Source organism: Sorex araneus, chromosome X (genome assembly GCF_027595985.1).
Source record: "Sorex araneus isolate mSorAra2 chromosome X, mSorAra2.pri, whole genome shotgun sequence".
NCBI classification, from domain to species: Eukaryota; Metazoa; Chordata; class Mammalia; order Eulipotyphla; family Soricidae; genus Sorex; species Sorex araneus.
Genome location: NC_073313.1, coordinates 285,537,873 through 285,556,112, shown reverse-complemented (window position 1 = coordinate 285,556,112; position 18,240 = coordinate 285,537,873). Strand labels below are relative to the sequence as shown.

Below are 18,240 nucleotides of genomic sequence, written 5' to 3'. Positions count from 1 at the left end.
TCTGTCTGTCTCTCTCTCTCTCTGTCTCTCTCTCTCTCTGTGCCTTGGTCAGATCACTTCTAATTGTCATTCCCCCAGTGCTTCATTTATCAGATGCTACTTCCTCAAAGAAACCTTCCTAGTCTCCCAGGTGTCCCTGTTTCACACAGCTGGGGCACTTTTAAAACATTCAGCAACCTGTAGAATTGACAGTTTAATATTAGTTTAATATCTAATTGCTCCATATATTAAAAACTTTGTATGAATGGTCTCTTATATGGAAATTGTGGAATTTAAAGGAAAAACTCAGACTCTGTGTATGATTAAAGCAGTACTAAATTAGTGGTAGCAGATACCTTGTGACAGCGAGATAATCATTTAACAGAATCAGTTTAGCAGAAGCAAAGTTTAGAACTGGAAGTGACCATAAAAATATAAGACCCCATCCCAGTTTCCCATTCATTATTAAATGAGGCATTGATGATTTTTCAATATATAGAAAAAAGTTTGAATTAGTTTTGCCGAAAGATTTTAAGAAGTAGAATGATCTCAGCAGACATTGGATTATAATTTTTTCTGCTTAGTCAATCCACTGGGCAGTGAATTCTTTAAATAAAAGGACTGTGTCATTCTGTGTCATTCTTGTAAACACATCACTGTATCACTGTATCACTGTCATCTCATTATTCATTGATTTGTTCGAGCAGGCACCAGTAATGTCTTCATTTGTCCCTGTAGCATGCTAGTGTAGCCCAATGGCATCTGCTCGCTCCAGGAACATGAAGAGCACATTGTTGTTACTGTTTTTGCATATCAAATATGTCATGGATAGCTTGCCAGGCTCTGCCGTGTGGGTAAAAAAAATAAATAAAATAAAATAAAGTAAAAATATAGAGGATGTACAGCCGCAAATTCAGCCGCGCACTTCAGGAAAAATTGTGTCGCTCTCTTCCAGGACCTTTGTTTTATAGTCTCTGGATCTTGGCCGTTGATGAGGTTACATGGCGCTGGGTGAGGGGGCAGTTTGTGGGTGTGACTGCCAAGCTACTAGAAAACTGGGGATCTGGGTGGAGGAGGCCAGTCCCTATCTGAGCAGGCTTAGAGATCTCAGCCACAGGTTCCGCATACCTGGGCTCTTCTGTAGGTTCCTTCATGGATGAGGCTCATCTGAGCATGTTGAGAATGACCTTGAGCATGGCTGTGGCTGGGTTCTGTAGGTTTTTGGCTGTGGGTCTCTGCTTGGGGCAAAGAGAAAAACTCAACCTGTCCCCCTCCGAGGGGGTCTCGATGAAGACAGCCTGGTGCGAGGATAGGAGAGTCTGCTGTAAACACATTTAATTTGGTATTTTGGAGATATTCAATAAATATTTATTGAATTAATGAACATGTAATTCAATCTGGAGAATTAGGATTTGTTCTATTATCCCCCATATGAATCTTTAAATTTCAAGAGATTCTGCTTAGTACAAAAAGAAAAAAAAAAATACGAAGGTAACGTTTCAAACATCAGAGAAGGTACAAGTATTTTTTTTTTCACTTCTTTTGAGTCATACCCAGTGATGCTCAGGGGTTACTCCTGGCTCTACACTTAGGAGTTACTTCTGGCAGTGCTCGGGGAACCATATGGGATGCTGGGGAATGAACCCAGGTCGGCCACGTGCAAGGGAAACACCCTACCAGCTGTACTATTGCTCCAGCCCAAAGGTGCAAGTATCTTGCTGATTATTCAGATTATCTATGCTGACAACTCTATTCTTTATGTGACATATCTTTTTCTATTCATATATATAAAACCCGGGGGTATGTGGGAAGGGTGCATATCCTCTTGGTGCATTAGTTATTATCTCTCCACTGACTATTGTTAATTTTTCATCTACCATTAAGACATACAATACATCTTTCCCCTATATTTGATTATGAAGGAAGCTATAATTTCCTACATAATATAAAGCTTGTCAGAGAGAAACACGAAGAAGTGACAGGAGGCCCCACAGCCAGGACCCACAGCCACCACCATACAGACTTCACTGAAGAGATGCCAGCCCGACGAGACCCCTGGTTCCACAGATCCTGGAGCTCCTAGAGTGACCCTTCCAAATCCCACGATCTCGACAGCCCAGTTGGAGCATAGTGAATCAGATGGGAACTGAGCACAGAAGAGCACTGGGCTCAGTAAGCCAGAACGCAACACACAGGCTCGACTAGCAACGAGCAGCTCGGTCAGTCCTCACAATGACTTTAATAACCAAGTTACACCAACTTCCTTTTACTGAACTGCTTTTGGTTAATTCCACTTACAATTTAAAATTAATTATGTTGGGCCTGCTAAGGGGGCATGCTGGGGGGAAACTGGGGACAGTGGTGGAGGGAAGGTCACACTGGCGGTGAAATTGGAGCTGGAACATTGAATGCCTGAAAGAACTATATCATGAACAACTTTGTAAAGCACGCTATTTAAATAAAATTAAATTTAAAAAACCAACAGTAAGAGTTTCAGTGGTGCTAAAAAACTCATTTTTTGTATGTAAGTACTGAGTAGGTATTTTCAAAATAATAAATTCTTTTTGTTTGTTTTTGGGGCCAGTGCTCAGGGGGCACTCCAGGGTCATCCATGGTCTCAGGGGACCACACAGTCCTGGGACCTAATTCTGGCCTCTTGTGTTCGAATCACATGCTCCAGTCATTTGCTCTTCCTGGCCAGCCCCCCACCCCCGCTCTCTAATGTCTTGATACAGTGTTGCCTGTGGGCATACATTGTCTTTAGCCCTGGTGGCTTCTGGAAAATTTAGCTGTCCCTTATTACCTCCTTTTGCATTTCGTCTATTATTTTAATTCTTTTATTTCCCCTTGAAGTTGCCATTGCACTGGCCACGGGGTTCCCACTTACGCCTGGTTGTGGTACTCACTTCTGGGAGCAGATCTGGCTGCAGGGCTCACACGGTAGGCCACAGTGCTCGCTAAAAAGCGCACTTGTCCCACCGTAATGCTCACACACATTCTGACTGCAGTGCTTGTTCTCTGGGGGAGCACATGCTTGCTTGCAGGCATCCATACTCCGTACCAGGGTGCTCAGGCACCTTACAAGGGTGGCGTCCGACTCGCAGCGCTCACACACAGCTAGCTGAAGTGTTCTGAAGACGGCGCGGTACCTTCAGCACCTCAGGGCAGAGAGAAGGTGGAGATACTGGAACGTCTGCTAACCTGGGCTCAAGCTGGTCTAGGCCTTCAGTGCTGGCACTTTGCGTCACTGAGCTACCCCTCAGGCAAGCTAATATCTTTGAGTGTAAAGTTTCTCCGAGCCAGAAAGAGGGTATTATGTTCGGATGCATGGATGTTTGGACAGAAGTTAGGACACGGCTGTGACTGCCACCCTGGTTTGAATTAACAATTAGTCCTCTGAACATCACCAGCATGATCCCTGAACACAGAACACATATAGTCCCTGAGCCCATGGGTTTGGTTAAAAAATCGTTTAAAAAAAAAGGTTTATTTTTAGGCATCTTGCAGTTCCATTGCTTTGGCTGCTTGAGCAAAAGCAGGAACATCATTTATTTATTTATTTATTTATTTATTTATTTATTTATTTATTTATGTATGTATGTATGTTTTTGAGCCACACCTGGGCGATACTCAGGGGTTACTGCAAGCTCTGCACTCAGGAATTACTCCTAGCAGTGCTTGGGGAACCATGTGAGGTGCCAGGGATTGAACCCATTTTGGCCACATGCAAGGATGTCCTTACAGAGGAATACTGCATTAAACACAGAAACAGATGGAAACCATAGACAACCGTACACTTAGAAGGGGAAAAGCTCCAATTGACTGAAACAAAGAAAAAAGTAAAGTTATGGTTGTGGTATGCCTAAGAGTTAACTCTGCATCAACTTTGCAACAATTATTAGATCTGTAAATAGCAAACAAATGGGATTTTATTAACTACTCAATAAGAGAAGTTGTAATCTTGGACCTTGGGGATATTGAAGGAAAATATATATCCCATAAAAACAAAACTCTCCCAGGGTTGAATTTGTAGGCCTTTAATTTACATAGGATAGAAAACCAAAATTATACTAGCTGAAAGTGAGTTCAAATATTGATTAGCACAACGTCTGTGATATGTATGTGAGTCTGGTGAAAGAAATAAGAATTATCTGACTTACACAGGATTTCTACAGAGAATAAAAGTTATCTAAAGATAATCTCATAAAAAGTTATGAAACATAAGAAAATTGTTCCACCATGAGAAAAAGTTAATATGTATGAAGCACCTGTAAGAATCTGATATAACACAAAGTCAATCTAAATATGATTACCTAAATCAACTGGGTATGTCTAAAATGATAAAGGATATGGAACTATAAAGAACAAAACTCATGAAGAAATTGAATGGGCAGATTGGGAAGAAAACTAGTTATAACTTTCAAAGGTGAGAGCAATAAGTATTGAAATTAATAGTGAAATAGTGAACTCAAATAACAGATCAGAGAGATCCCAGGCTGGAGCAATAGTACAGCGGGGAGAGAGTTTGCCTTGCAGGCGGCCGACCCGAGTTCAATTCCCGGCATTCCATATGGTCCCCAGAGCATTGCCAGGAGTAATTCCTGAGAGCAGAGTTACCCCTGAGCATCACTGGGTGTGACCCAAAAAGAAAAGAAAAGAGATCCTTAAAAATTCCAAGAACTAGAAATAGATATGAATAAGTGATCCAAAATGAGACTGAGACAGAGGTTTACAAGACATTAGAATAAACATGGAGATTAGAATGAGAATAGAATGAGAATGAGAATGATTGACTGGAGTGATAGTGGGTGGACAGGGCGCTGACCATATGATCCCTGAGACATCAGAGGTGATCCCAGAACATAGAACCAGGAATAAGCACTGCCAGATGTGCCCCCCAAACAAACAACAATAAAAGAGACTGGGTACAGCAGGTAGGGCATTTGCCTTGCATGCAACCGACCGGGTTCGATTCCCAGCATCCCACGTGATACCCCGAGCACCGCCAGGAGTGATTCCTGAGTGCAGAGCCAGAAGTCATCCCTGAGCATCGCCGGGTGTGATCCAAAAAGCCAAAAATTAAATAAATAAAAAATAAATAAAAGAGACTATATGACTAAGAGGAGTTTTACAAGGAGAGAAGGGCCACAAAAATGACAGAGATAATAGCTAAAGAACGTGCATGATTTGGGAGTAGGGATTGACCCAGGACTCACACATGCTAGCCATGTGGTCAGCCACTTGACCTTTCACTTCTGCTCCGACCCATGACATCAAGAATCTTTGGATTCAAAAACAGACACGGTGGAAGAGAAATAACAAAGATTCCACATCTAATTACATAGTAGGGACAGGCAGTACAGGAAGTTAAGGGCCTCAGTTGATCTTTCAACCATATTTTCTTTCTCACTCCTGCCTGCCCATTCACGCGTTAGCCCGTCTCTCAGTTTAGAGCCCCCTCCTGTTCCACACAGCAAAACACTATCACCCACCCCTTAGGCTTCCTCCTCCGAAGGGATTTTGCACTAGCTCAGGGAGGGCTTTCGGGCTTTCTGCACAGCTTCCTAGGAATCTGACACTCTCTCCCCTTCTTGCTATTTCAGGTCTCAAACCATTTCATCAGACACTCAGGCAGTCCTGTCACGTGGTCTCGAGGGGTCCTGCAGTTCCCAGCGTCTGTTTTAATCCATTCTCCACAGACAACCAGGCTCCTCAAATTCTGAACGTTCTTCACAGACCTGTTACATCATTCCATCCCTTTGCTTAAAATCGTCCAGTTCCTCATTCTCTTTAAGATCAAGCTCCAGGCCGGAGCGATAGTACAGCAGAGGGGGCGTTCGCCTTGTGTCCCACCGACCCGGTTAGAACTCGGGCATCCCACAGGGGTGCCCTCTCTCCCCTGAGCACCCCCAGGAGGAACCCCTAAGCATCGCTGGGGTTTAATAATAAATAAATCCCTATTCCTCGCCCGCCCCCCAAAGATCAAGCACTAGGAGGGTTGGGGGGAAAGTCCAGTGGGTAGGGTGCTCGCCTTGCCCGTCACGAACCCGGGTTCAATCCCTGGCACCCCATACGCCACAGTCCCCAAGTGATCTCTGGGTTGCAGCCAAAAATAAAGTTCTGCAAACTCCCTAGCATGTCCTTCGTCCTTGGGTCTCCACCCGCTGTCCAGCAACCTTGGGCAGTGACCAGGGCGGCGCGGGGCGGCGCGGGTGGGCGCGAGGTGGGCAGCGCGGGGCGGGCAGCGGGGTATTTCGCGAGGGCAGCGGGCGTTCCGCGAGGGCAGCGGGGTGGGCAGTGGGGTGGGTGGGCATCGGAGCGGGCATCGGGTTGGGCAGCGAGGCGTTCCCAGAGGGCAGCGGGACGGGCAGCGGGGCAGGCAGCGGGGTGGGCAGCGGGGCGGGCAGCGGGGCGTTCCGCGAGGGCAGCCCCGCCTCGTCCCTCCCGGCCCCGCCCCGGGCCCGCCCCGGAAGTGAGCGTTGCGGGCCGGAACCGGGCCGGCGCGGCGTCAGCACCGGGCCGGCGGGCGGGGCCGGGCCCAACGTCGCGGGCGCGAGGCGGGCGCCCGGTGGGGCCCATGGAGCCGGCGCGGCAGGCGGGCGGCGGGGACCCCCCGGAGCCGGGCGGGCCAGGCGGACCGGGCGGGTCGGGCCCGCGGGCCTGGGTGCCGCAGAAGGAGATCGTGTACAACCGGCTGCTGCCCTACGCCGCGCGCCTGGACGCCGAGGCCGAGGTGCAGCTGGCCCTGATCAAGAGCAACCTGGGCCGCGCCGTGCGGCTGCAGGAGCTCTGGCCCGGGGGCCTCTTCTGGACCCGGAAACTGGCCACGTAAGTGCGCCCGCGGCCCTTTGTGCTGCCCGGCCTCGGCGCCTGCCCGGCCGGCCTGCGGGGCCGCGGGGCGGAGGGTCAGGGGCGCCGCGGGGCCGGAGGATCTGGCGGCCCGGCGCCCGGGAGCGGGGGCCAGGGGCCCGGGGAGGGTCGAGGGGCCGCGGGGCGGAGGGCCAGGGGGACCGGGCGAGGGTCAGGGTCCCGGCGCCCGGGAGGGTCGGGGGACCCGGGCGTCCTTGGAGGTGAGGGTGTCCTGGGGATGAGCTGTGTCCAGACGCCCTGGGAGTGAGGGGTGCCTCGGGGAGGGTCAGGGGTGCCCGGGTGCCCTCGAGGATAAGGGGCGTTCTGGGGGGATGAACGGTACCCGGGGTGACCTGGGGATGAGCCATACCTGGGGATGCCCGGGGGCAAAGAGAGGTGGGGGCGGTGTGGCCTGGGGGGAAGTATGATGGGGGACTGAGTGCCCTGGGGGTGAGCGGTGCCCGAAGGTTTCTCCGGGGTGAGCCTTGTCCGGGGATTCCCTAGGGGTAGGCAGTACCAGGCGTTCCCTGGGGGTGGGCAGTGCCTGGGGGTTCCCTGGGGCTGGGCAGTGCCCCGGGGTTCCCTGGAGCTGGGCAGTGCCCCGGGGGTTCCCTGGGGATGGAAGGTGCTGAGGGATTCTTTGGGAGTAGGCGGTGCCCTGGGGGGTTCCTTGGAGGTGGGCAGTGCCCCGGGGGTTCCCTGGGGGTGGGTAGTGTGGGGTGCCGTCCCTGGCGGTGGGCGGTACCCAAGGGTTCCCTGGGGCTGGGCGGCGCTGGGGGGTTCCCTAGGGGTGGGTGTTGCTGAGGGGTTCTCCGGGGGTGGGTGTACCCGGGGGTTCCCTGGGGGTGGGCGGTGCCCTGGGAGCCCGGGAGGAGAGTGGGAGTAGGCCCCGGCCCGGCCCGGCCCCGAGGTGGCGAGAGTCAAGGTCCGGTGGTCGCTGAGCACGTTGGGTTTTGGGGCCAACGAGGTGTGTGCCCTTGTGACACCGACTCGGGAGAAAAACGGGGTGAAACTGGGCTGTGAGGGTGCCGGGCTCTGTTAGCATCCGTCTCGGTTCATTTCCGCAAGCTGACCTAAATTGGCTTCAGGCCATCTGTTTTAGTGGGTCTTTTAAATAAACTAGCTACAAACTGTAGAGCAATTGCAATTAGGCGGGGAGTAGAGATACAATGTAGCTGTGGACCATTAGCTAGGGAGGGGTCTGCGCTGAGTTGGGCTCAGTTGTGCTCAGGTTGGGTTCGCTGCTCGAATCCTGGAGATGGTCCTTGCTTGGTGTGGATGCGCATGAGTGAGCGCACGGGACGGCAAAGAGACGCTTTCTTATCCACTGTTTATTTACCCAAATCTGCTGAGTGAACCTGGCCGATGACTCAGGCTTGCGAAATGCAGTCGCGGCTACATTTCCTTACTGGATGAGTCTTGGGAGTTGCGATCTGCCGGTTCTTTGGGAAGCCTTGGACCGTTTTCTCATCTCCGCTTGGGGGTGGAGAAAACCAATCTTTTCGTTAGGAAGAAGCCGATCTGACGGACTGCTCTTCCCTAGACTGACCCTAAAGTGTCAAGGTGAACAGCGCTCTTCTCTTGAGAAGTTGTCGTGTTAGGGTTCTTAAGGAAGGGGGCTGGGGTGGGGGCAGACAACAGAAGAATGTTTTATAGGTGATTGAAATAATTTTTTTTCCAAGCAAGCCTCCTTGGTGTTTGTTGCTCTGTCGCTGAAAATAAAATTGGTTCCAGTTCCAGTCAGTTCTAGCGATACTCCCGTCTAATCACTTGGCTCATATTTGCCTGGGAATAACCATTTTTGGAACTATAAACATCTTTTAGATGCGTAACATATAAATACACCAACGTGTGAATGCATGTCTGAATTGGCTCTATGAATCTAGTATTCACACTGGCATAGTTTAGCATTGTTTCCCAACAGAGTTACTACCAAGTCTGGCATATTAGACGCTAAGGTTTGTTATTTTTTGTTTATTGGGGTTAAGTAGTTGTGTGTGTGTGTGTGTGTGTGTGTGTGTGTGTGTTCAAACCGAGAAAGGGCTTAAAAAGTATATTAAAGACAGTTGTCAGGATGCAAGTTGTAAAGCAAGATTGAACTTTGTTCGCTTAGTGATTTGTGAATGCAGATTAAGTAGCTAGCAGGAACTTATGTGAAATTTTATTTTTGAGATCATGGTTCAGTGCTGCAAATTGCTTTTGGGATTGTGTGTAAGACATTTTGTAGTTGGTGATGTGGTGTGATCCCAGGAATATTTTTCCTCTTGGTCATGTTAAGGTGATCTGTTTATAGCTGAGTATATTTTTTTAAGTCTCGTATATTGCACAAGATTTTATCAAAATGATGCCCAGACAGGATAATAGCTATTAGTTGCCTGGAATAGTGACCAGATTTAGTACTTTGCAGAAGAATGGAAGGAAGTAATGAAAATGATCACATCTCTGCCAGTTAGCTTTGAGACTGGGAGTTACTTATGATAAATCGTGTTATTTCAGTGCCATGAGTAAAATGGTGGATTTTGGACTAAATTCCTTAGAGCCAATCTTGCACTTGTCCTTTATAATTTTATTTTTTATTCTGTAGATTCTCAAGCAAGCCTGCACGTATTTTTGTCCTAGGCCTGTTTAAGCTGTGTGTAGAGCACCGAGAATAGTTTCATAGATAAGCACGTTCCTGAAAACTGGACAGGGCATACTTCTCACAGCCATGGGCTTCAGCCTCGTGTGCACCCCTCAAGCTGTGTGTCTTGGGTCTTTGGGGGGTCAGCTTCTGCCTCGGGAGATGCTGAGGCTCTGCATTTGGTACCCCTTCATGAGTTTTCACTTCATTTTAGTAGTGATTTAGTATTTCTGCTTTAATTGTAACATTTTGAGACTTGCAGGTCTGTTTATCATCTCTGTGAAGAAAGGTGATTTATACGTATTAAAAAAAAAGATCCTGTGATAGAATACAAGCTTTCGTATATTTTAACTTATTAGAATGCCTACCTGAAGAAAAGTGGCCTAAGTTAGCAACCTATGGAAAAAGCAGGAAGAAGCACCTGTGATTGCAGAGGTTACAGGGAGGAGGATGCTCATGGAGAAGGGGGTAACTGGTCGACCCTGTCAGAGAACGGAGAGATTCCAGGGAAGGGACTCTGGAAACTGGAATTTTCCCTCTGTTCTTTCATCAGAGGTGGTCAGAGCTGGTCTCCATTTATCCACACCCTGATCCTGGAAGTTTGTACCACTAGGCGGAGGAGAAACCACACTGATTTCAAAGCTGGGCAATCACTACTCTGAATCCTACTCTGGGTTTTAAAATGTACTTAAGAAAAAAAGAAATCACTGAACTGGTACACCAGTGAACTGATCTGGGAGAGGGAAAGGAGGGACAAGTAAATGAGAGTTACACTTTCCTACAAACTTAATGATCCGTGGATCATTTCTTTCTTGTTGCTTTTTCTTAAAACAGAATTTTGGTTTCAATTAAATACATGGATGTGGTGTAATATGAAGCAAATTTAGTACCTTGTTAATTATAGTAAAATGTTGTAATTGGAAACATGTTTATACAACATATGAGTTATTAAATATGTCCACTTCCTCCTGTAGAAAGGAGCATATACCACAGGAGCACCCAAATTGGAATCATCTGTGTTGGTGAGGAAAGGAGAAAATGTTCATCAGTGGATCCCAGCTGTTTATTAATAAACTGTATTCAATGGACACCTAATGTTTAAGAACTGAGGTTTATAAAGAGTTCATCTTAAGGAAAAACAATCTGTAATACACAAATACAAGTGCTTTGGTTTGTGGAAACAGCACTTTGAATCTTCAAAAATAGCCACATTCACCAGTAAAAATTCTTGTTTGTTTACATAGTATTAAACTTGTCTGTATAACAATAACTAGTAAGTGATCAGACTCAGATGGGAGCCAAAATTTCTCTGTCGTGAGAAAGTTGCCGTTGTTGGGCCAAAAGAACCTGGTGGTTCTCGGGGCTTACTCCGGATTCTGTGCTCAGTACCGTGTGTTCCTGGGGAGCTGCAGTATATAGGCTGCATGCAAGGCCGGGGCCCTGCCTCTCCGGCTGGAGTGTTGCTTTTTATACATAAAAAAGAAAAATCAATTCAGTAATTTTAGAGACTCTGAATGTTAAATTGTTCCTTAGCTTTATTTAGGGCTGGGGGGTTACTCAAGGTCTCAAATATATGCTTAGAAAAAACAACCAGGTCTGTGAGCAGAGACTTAAAACATTCCTCATGGATGAACACTTTTGTATTATGTCTTTTCCCCATGTTAGGGGTCAAAGGCAGAATTCAAGGCTAACAAGGGCTCTCTTGAATTATCTTCATTTAATAAATTAATAAATGGAGGTTCTTTTGTTGTTTGTTTGGGGGCTACACCTAGTGGTGCTCAGGGCTTACTCCTGGCTCTGACTTCAGGGATCACACTTCTGCCTCGGTGCATCATGTGGGGTGCTGGGGACCAGCCCAGGGCTTTAGGTTAATACCTGTTTGGTACTAGGTAGCAGAGACGGTTCTTTGAGCAGATCTTTTCTAGACCCCCTTGTGAGGGTCCCTGTTTTGTGGGATGTGCCAAGGAGTAGGGGCATTCCATAAACTCTTTCTCTGGGTGTACGGTTTCCGTCATTTGGGTCACGTTTTTAAAGTTGTAGTTCCATCAAGAGACAGGGGGAAGGAGGGTGGGAGTGAGAGTGCAGGGCACTTGCCGTGCATGGGACTGAGCCCTGTTACAACTCTGGTACCCTCACAGGGTACCCTCTGCCCCTGTGTGCTGCCAGATGTGGTTCAGCGACCTGTCACACCCCCAAATTGGGAATAATGACAAGAATTCTGAGTGCACCGAGTTCTAAGTACTTTGAAAAATAGTTTGTATTCTAACCAGTGGGCTTGCTTTAAAAAATAAAAATGATTTGGGGGTGGGATGTGGTCACTCCTGGCGGTGCTGGGCCTTTGTCTTGGCTCTCTGCTCAGGGATCACTCCTGGTGATGCTCCAATGACTGTGGTGCCGGGATCGAACCAGAGTTAGCTGCTTGCAAGGCTTTGACCCCTATATGAGCTCCAGCTCAGACCAGAGTATTATTGACATTGCAGAAGCCCTTTATATGGAAAAGCAAATGTAGTACCGTTTATTCTTGTGAAGTTAAGAGTATATCATTTAAAAACAATTTGTTTTGTTTTGGGGGCACACCCAGTGGTCCTTGGGCTGTTCACTGGTCTGTGCTCCTGAGGGTTCTTGGGAACATGAACCCGCGTTTCCTGCGTGCTGAGCCTGTTGAGCCATTTCTCTGGCCCTAAAAACAATTTTCCCAAATGATCTTGGAATAATGTTGTGAAATAAGAAATGTCTTAGCAATCACGTATTCTGAACAAAGTCGCTCTTAAACTAATCCTGGAGCAGAATGATGATTCCTAGGGGGAATGAGGACCAGGAAGGGCGCAGTGAGTGGAGGTGAGGTTGGCCCAGTGGCCAGAAAAACGAGGTGTGAGGGCACTCTCAGAACCCCACAGTCAACAGGCCAAGTGGCCCGCTCGACTTTATTTCATTTAAAAAGCAACAAAACAAAAAAACTGGTTCTTAGTTGAAGTGAATTGAGGGCATATTTAACGTAGTCAGAACATTTATTTAAGTGAACAAGTTGTAGACAGTTTTTTTAAATTATGGAAACTGCGCATTAGCTTTTTTCCTTTGAGACTTTTCCCCTTTTTGTGGTGCCAGAAGTGGAATCCCGGACTCTCCCCAGGGCCAAGTACTCGACCACTGGACTGCCCTGCCCCTGGCCTTAAGTGGGAACCTTTTCTAAGGAGTCAGCCCTGTGGGTTTGTCATTGTTTGGTGCCTGGGGTCCCGTCGGGGACGAGCTGGATGCTGCTGGGAATGGCCCGGCCGTCCATTGGTGCCCCGGAGGCTGGTGCCCGGGACAGGCGCCTTGGCTCCCTGTTCTGTGGCCGCACTCCTGCATGCCTCACTGGGCAGGAAGCAGACAGCCCCAAAGGAACCCCGGGTACCCAGAGCAGGGTACCACTGTAACGAACATGGCTTGAGAATAGTGTTGTGGTTCACGCTAAATGCCCCTTGTTCTTGTCGCATTTTCTTTGCGTGCACACGTCGGGGCTTCCCAGTCAGCATCCTCCTTCCTCACCTTTCTGTGCTCCGTGGTCACTAGCCACTGCCCTGCCTCCAACCCCACAGAGAGCTAAGATAGTGCGTGTTCATGTGTTGTTCATGTGTTGCTTCGGGGGCCAGCGCGGCCATGCGGGGGTGGGCGCTGCTTGAGGTCCTGGGCTGGCGCCGTCTCTCTGGCCCTCAAGCCACACGCGCTGCCCTTGTCCTTGTGGTCAGGTTTGTGGGCCGCACTGGGCGGTTGTCAGGGTTTCCTCCTGGCTCAGTGCTTAGAGGACCAGAGGAGCCGCTGGGGGCCGGATCCCAGAGCGGCCGCGTGCAAGGCGAGCACCCTCGCCTTCAGGCTGCCTCGTCGCAGCTGCTGTCACTTCGACAGTCAAAATGGGAAAACAAGATTTGGGTTAATGTTCGGCTTAAAAGAAAGCAGGTATTTGAAAAAAAGAGTGGAAGGAAGGGACATTTTAGTGAAGGAAAATGATCATTTTTATAACCCAAAGAAGGGGGTCGGGGAAGTAGATTATATGGAGGTTTCAGGGACTGAGTTTGATACACTCGTTAAAAGTAAGTCTAATGACTGGGGCAGATCAAAGGGTGGAACACGTGCTTTGGAGACCTGAAGGCCCGGAGAACTCCAGGTGTGCCGTCTCTCCTCCAGCCCCGCGCAGTTTGTTATTAAATAAAATAAGTATTACATGAAGCTTTAGGCTGGGGATCAGTTCAGTGGTATATGTTTCCGTATATGAGGCCCTGCATTATGTCCCTGGCACCACCAAGAAAAACTAAAATATGATGATTGTTAGCGTTAACAACTTAATTTCACAACTTCGAGAGTCTGGTTCTGAGTGTGTCTATGTGCCGGGAAGTGCTTGCTGGTATTCTGAGCAACACAGAGCCAGGAGTAAGCCCTAAGCACGGTGGGCTCGTCACCCCCCAAAAGAAAAGCAACAAAAATGTCTTTCATGGAAGGTCCATCAGTTTTGGTGGTGATCAACACCTGTGTATGCCAATTTCTAATTTTGGCTCTTTATCATATTACCTAGACTCCAATCTTTAGCTGAAACATATAGTCTTTTAAAGAAAAGACAGACACCACTGTAACGAACATGGCTTGAGAATAGTGTTGTGGTTCACGCAAGTTGGAATTTGCATGGAAATTAAGAATGATTTGTAATGCCCTAGTCTTCTCATCGGTGACAGTTTAATTTGGAATGTGTAATATTTGGGTTGTTAAGTGTGGGTGTTTTTGTCATTTTCTGATGATTTTTTTTTTTAAGCCAAGAGTGAAATAGAAGTTTTCACAGCAAGAAATTTTTGGAATGTAATCATTTGCCTGTGTATACTTAGGGGATATGCTTTGTAAGAGTTTAATTAGGTTGATTTGTATATTTAGGGATGGTAGGTTACTTAGATTCTAAAATATACAAAGGCAAATTTCTTTTGACATGTACTAAATGGAGGTTTCTTTTTTTGTACCATTTAACAACTACTGAACTTTAACTTTCAAAAATTAATACCAGTCACTAAACTTTTTTCACTTAGGTTTTAATTTGATTTTCACAATTTTTTTTTTGGGGGGGCTAGCAATGCACAGGGGTCACTCCTGATCTGCACTCAGGAATTACCCCTGGCATTGCTCATGGGACCCTATGGGATGCTGGGAATCGAACCTGGGTCGGCAAGGCAAATGCCCTACCCACTGTGCTATCACTCCAGCCCCTGATTTTCACATTTTTTTTTTTTATCTAAAAAGGTGTTTACAAAGAGTTACCCGGGGTCTGAATCATGCCCGTATTCTTGGTTTTGAGATTTTTTTTTTCCTAAATATTACAATTGGGGCTTTTGTTACTCTCGAGAAATATCAACCAATTCATCACAGACGATACCTTTCTATTTGTAACAAAGCAACTCTGTTTAGCTGAGATCTTAGAAATAAGAAAAAAATTAACTAGAACAAAAATTTATTAGAGATGACTTTTACAAATACACAAAGCACATGGAACAAGTAATGTTCCTTAACAAGCCTCAAGTGTTTGAAAATTCCATAAAATATTCTTCTAAGAAGCTGGCAGTGGACTCGGAGGCAGTCACCAGCTTTTGCTGTATTCCTGCCTGGGGTCATTCCCAGCCACGTCTCCCTGGAGGCTCACTGGGGGACCCCAGGGTATGGCACTCCTGGGACCCCATGTTTCCAAGACCAGCAAGGCCCCTGTGGCCATGCTCAGGGGTGTGGGGGGGTGGTAACAGGTTGAATGCATGCCTTTCTATCTCTGCACTTCAAAATTTAGTCTTTCAAGATTGTTCTCTCTAGAGAATTTATGTACATCTCTGGTTTTGAGATATTTTTGTTTGTGAGCCAGTCTCTAATGAATTTGGAAATAATAATGGTGAAAGTTTATGCCTTTGTTTTAATTTTATATGTGTGTTAGATTATATTTTTATTATCCTGGTTATGTTCCCCTCCCCCATTAAAAGTCATTGACTTTTTTTTTGGGGGGGGTCACACTCAGCAATGCACAGGGGTTACTCCTGGCTCTGCTCTCAGGAATCACTCCTAGTGGTGTTCAGGGCACCATATGGGATGCTGGGAATCAACCCAGGTCGGCCGTGTGCAAAGCAAACTCCCTACCCGCTGTGCTATTGCTCCAGCCCCATAAAAGTCATTGATTTAACAGGGATTTTTTTTCTTTATTTCAGATCATATAATACAGTTCTTTACTGAGATGTGTAAAAAATATACTAGGATTGAAAGTGAAAAGTCCCCAGTGATGGACTTACTGAAAATATCAGTAACTTGAGAGATCTTACACGAGAGCATTAATAGATTTTTAAATGGGAGACATAGACACTTGTACCATCTTTAGGGCTCAAAATGAGCCAGTGCTGTGTCAGGGGCTTTGTTTTCATTTTTTTAAATTTAATTTTCCCAAGCGTCCCTATTTTACCCTTGGAAAAAATGAGACATAAGCAGTAGCCTGTTTGTCTGACAACCAGAGAGCTTTTGTCCTTTTGTTTTGTTTTGGCCACACCGGGGATACTCAGGGCTTACTCCTGGCTCTGCACTCAGGGATCATTCCTGGAGGTGCTTAGAAGACCGTGTGGGTGCCAGGGACCTGACCTGGGCTGGCAGACGCCCTCCCCACCGCGCCGTGGCTTGCCCACCCGAGAGCTCTTGTTCGTGCCCGTATTTATCGTTTCTGCGTGAGGCTGCGTTCTGTGCTGTGTAGCCTGGGTCGGTACCCCAGAGAAAGGAGTTTCACCTGAACCTTGGTTGGGATTTGGAAAGTCATTTTCTGTGGTGAAATAGAGAAATCGACTCCAGTAACTCTTCAGCCTGACTAGAGCATCTTACGACTACTTACCTGTCTCCTGTTGGACATTTACATATAGATGTCTTTTGTTGTTATGTTTTCTTTTCTGTTGGTGTTCTGGGGGCCACACCCAACAGTGCTCAGGGATCACTCCTGGCAGTACTCCGGGGACCATCTGCAGTGCCGGGAACCAAACCTGGGTCAGCCACATGCAAAGCAAGCTCCTGAGTCTCAGTCCTTTCCCCTGCCCACGACTTTCTCGTTTTAATCACTTGCTCTTTAATGATGCCTCAGTGAAGCGTATCAAGAAATGATGCCTGATGCCTTAAAAGAATGGAAAAGAAGGAATGTTAATATTGGATGACTTTATTACTCTCGAAGCTGGATTTTAATGTCAGAAAAATGTAACTCTGAAAGAACAACTGCATGCTGAGTGAGCATTGCCTATGGTTTTAACTACGGCCCACAGGTGGAAAGTGGTTGAAAGTCACAGGCTGAGGATAACAAGTGGATGCCTTAGATCTCCTTGTGCATTTCGGGACCTCCATCATAAATGTGGTCTGTGCTAAAGATGATAGCCCTATTTTGCTCAGAGGTGTTTCCCCTTCTTTTGAAAACTGCAGTTAACTCTGGCGAATTGCTTGTGCTTATGTGATTCATCTGTCTACTGGAGCCATTTGTACTGTCGCATCTGCCCAGATGGAACTCCCAGGATGCCCGCGTTGTTTCTTTAGTTAGGGTCAAGGATTAATTAGAGTCCTTGCTCCTGCCATCTCAGCTTTTGCTCATCTAAAAATAGTGATGTGGGGCTGGAGGGAGAGGCAAAGGCCATGTGAAGGCACTTGCCTTGCTCCTGGCCGGCTCTGCTTTAGTTCCTGGCACACGGGGTCCTCTGAGCCCTACCAGGAATAATCCCTGGGCACCGCCAGCTCGACCTCCCTCTAAAAAAATCAAAGATTTGTGCTAAAAAATTGTAATGTGCATGCCTGTAAGTTTTGTGTGTAGAGTATGTGTCTAAGTATAAGGTGTGAGAAGTGCTCAAGTTTGGTATAAACTGATAATAAGCTAACCAAACTGGATATGAGTGATAAATTATAAAACAAGTCATTTTAGGGGCTGGAATAATAGTTCAGCAGGTCAGGCACTGGCCTTGTTGGTGGTCGACCTGGTTCTATCCCTGGCACCCCACGTGTTTCCCTGGCCACTGCCAGGAGTAATCTCGAGCATAGAGCCAGAAATAAGCCCTGAGCACCTCTGGGCCTGGTCCCAGCACCAAAATAGATAAACAAATCATTTACTATTGTTTTTTATGACCTTTCCAATTAGATTTCTGTCTTTTCAAATAGAAATGAGGCATATATAACTTGCCAAATATAAAGAGGCAAACAAGAATACTGCCAAATGAACAGAGCCCAAACTGAAGAGCAAGTCGGGAAAGGTCACTCCGTCAGATTAGAACAGCGGTAGAAAAATCAGTCTCCTTAGAGGTGCCTGGCAGCCACGCCAAGGGAACATTGCAACATCTTTCTTCATCTGTAAAGAGGTGAAATTCATACCAGACAGGAAAAGGGGAATTTAAGTAATGCATGCACTCCATTAAATCACATCTCTAGTTCTTACAAATTCGAGAACCCACACCTGAGGTTAGAAAAGTTATACAGCAAATCAAAGTGAAAGAAATGAAGTGGAACTCGTGGGGTTGAGAAAGATCTCTCATTGAAAATACGTGTTAAAAGCACAAAATTAAGAAAAATGGAGACCAAGCCCTTCTCTTACAGCATAGCCCCCATGAACTGGTTCCAGCATGATGGGGGCAGTGGTCACTGCACTTCAGAAGATGAGTTTTCTTCATGTTAGAAGTGGAGCATGAATGTGAAATTTTCTAACATATGTACTGTGACAGTAAGTCTATATACATAAATTAAGTCCGCTTTGCTTTGGTAACTTACCAATGGTGGGGACTCCGTGCAGTTCA

The 18,240-nt window shown here is 46.8% G+C and overlaps 1 protein-coding gene across 3 annotated transcripts in view; it reads left to right on the top strand.

Moving 5' to 3' along the window:
* Nucleotides 1-6,501: 6,501 nt before the first annotated feature.
* Nucleotides 6,502-18,240, top strand: part of PSME4 (proteasome activator subunit 4) — a 106,897-nt gene continuing 95,158 nt past the window's right edge. For 2 of the 3 annotated variants that reach the window (XM_004615804.2, XM_055123337.1), the window contains exon 1: nt 6,503-6,807. In XM_004615804.2, coding sequence (XP_004615861.2) covers nt 6,557-6,807 — 251 coding nt within the window. In that variant the 5' untranslated portion in view covers nt 6,503-6,556. Of the gene's footprint in view, nt 6,808-18,240 lie in introns of all 3 variants that reach the window. The other variant, XR_008627441.1, reaches the window with a different exon arrangement.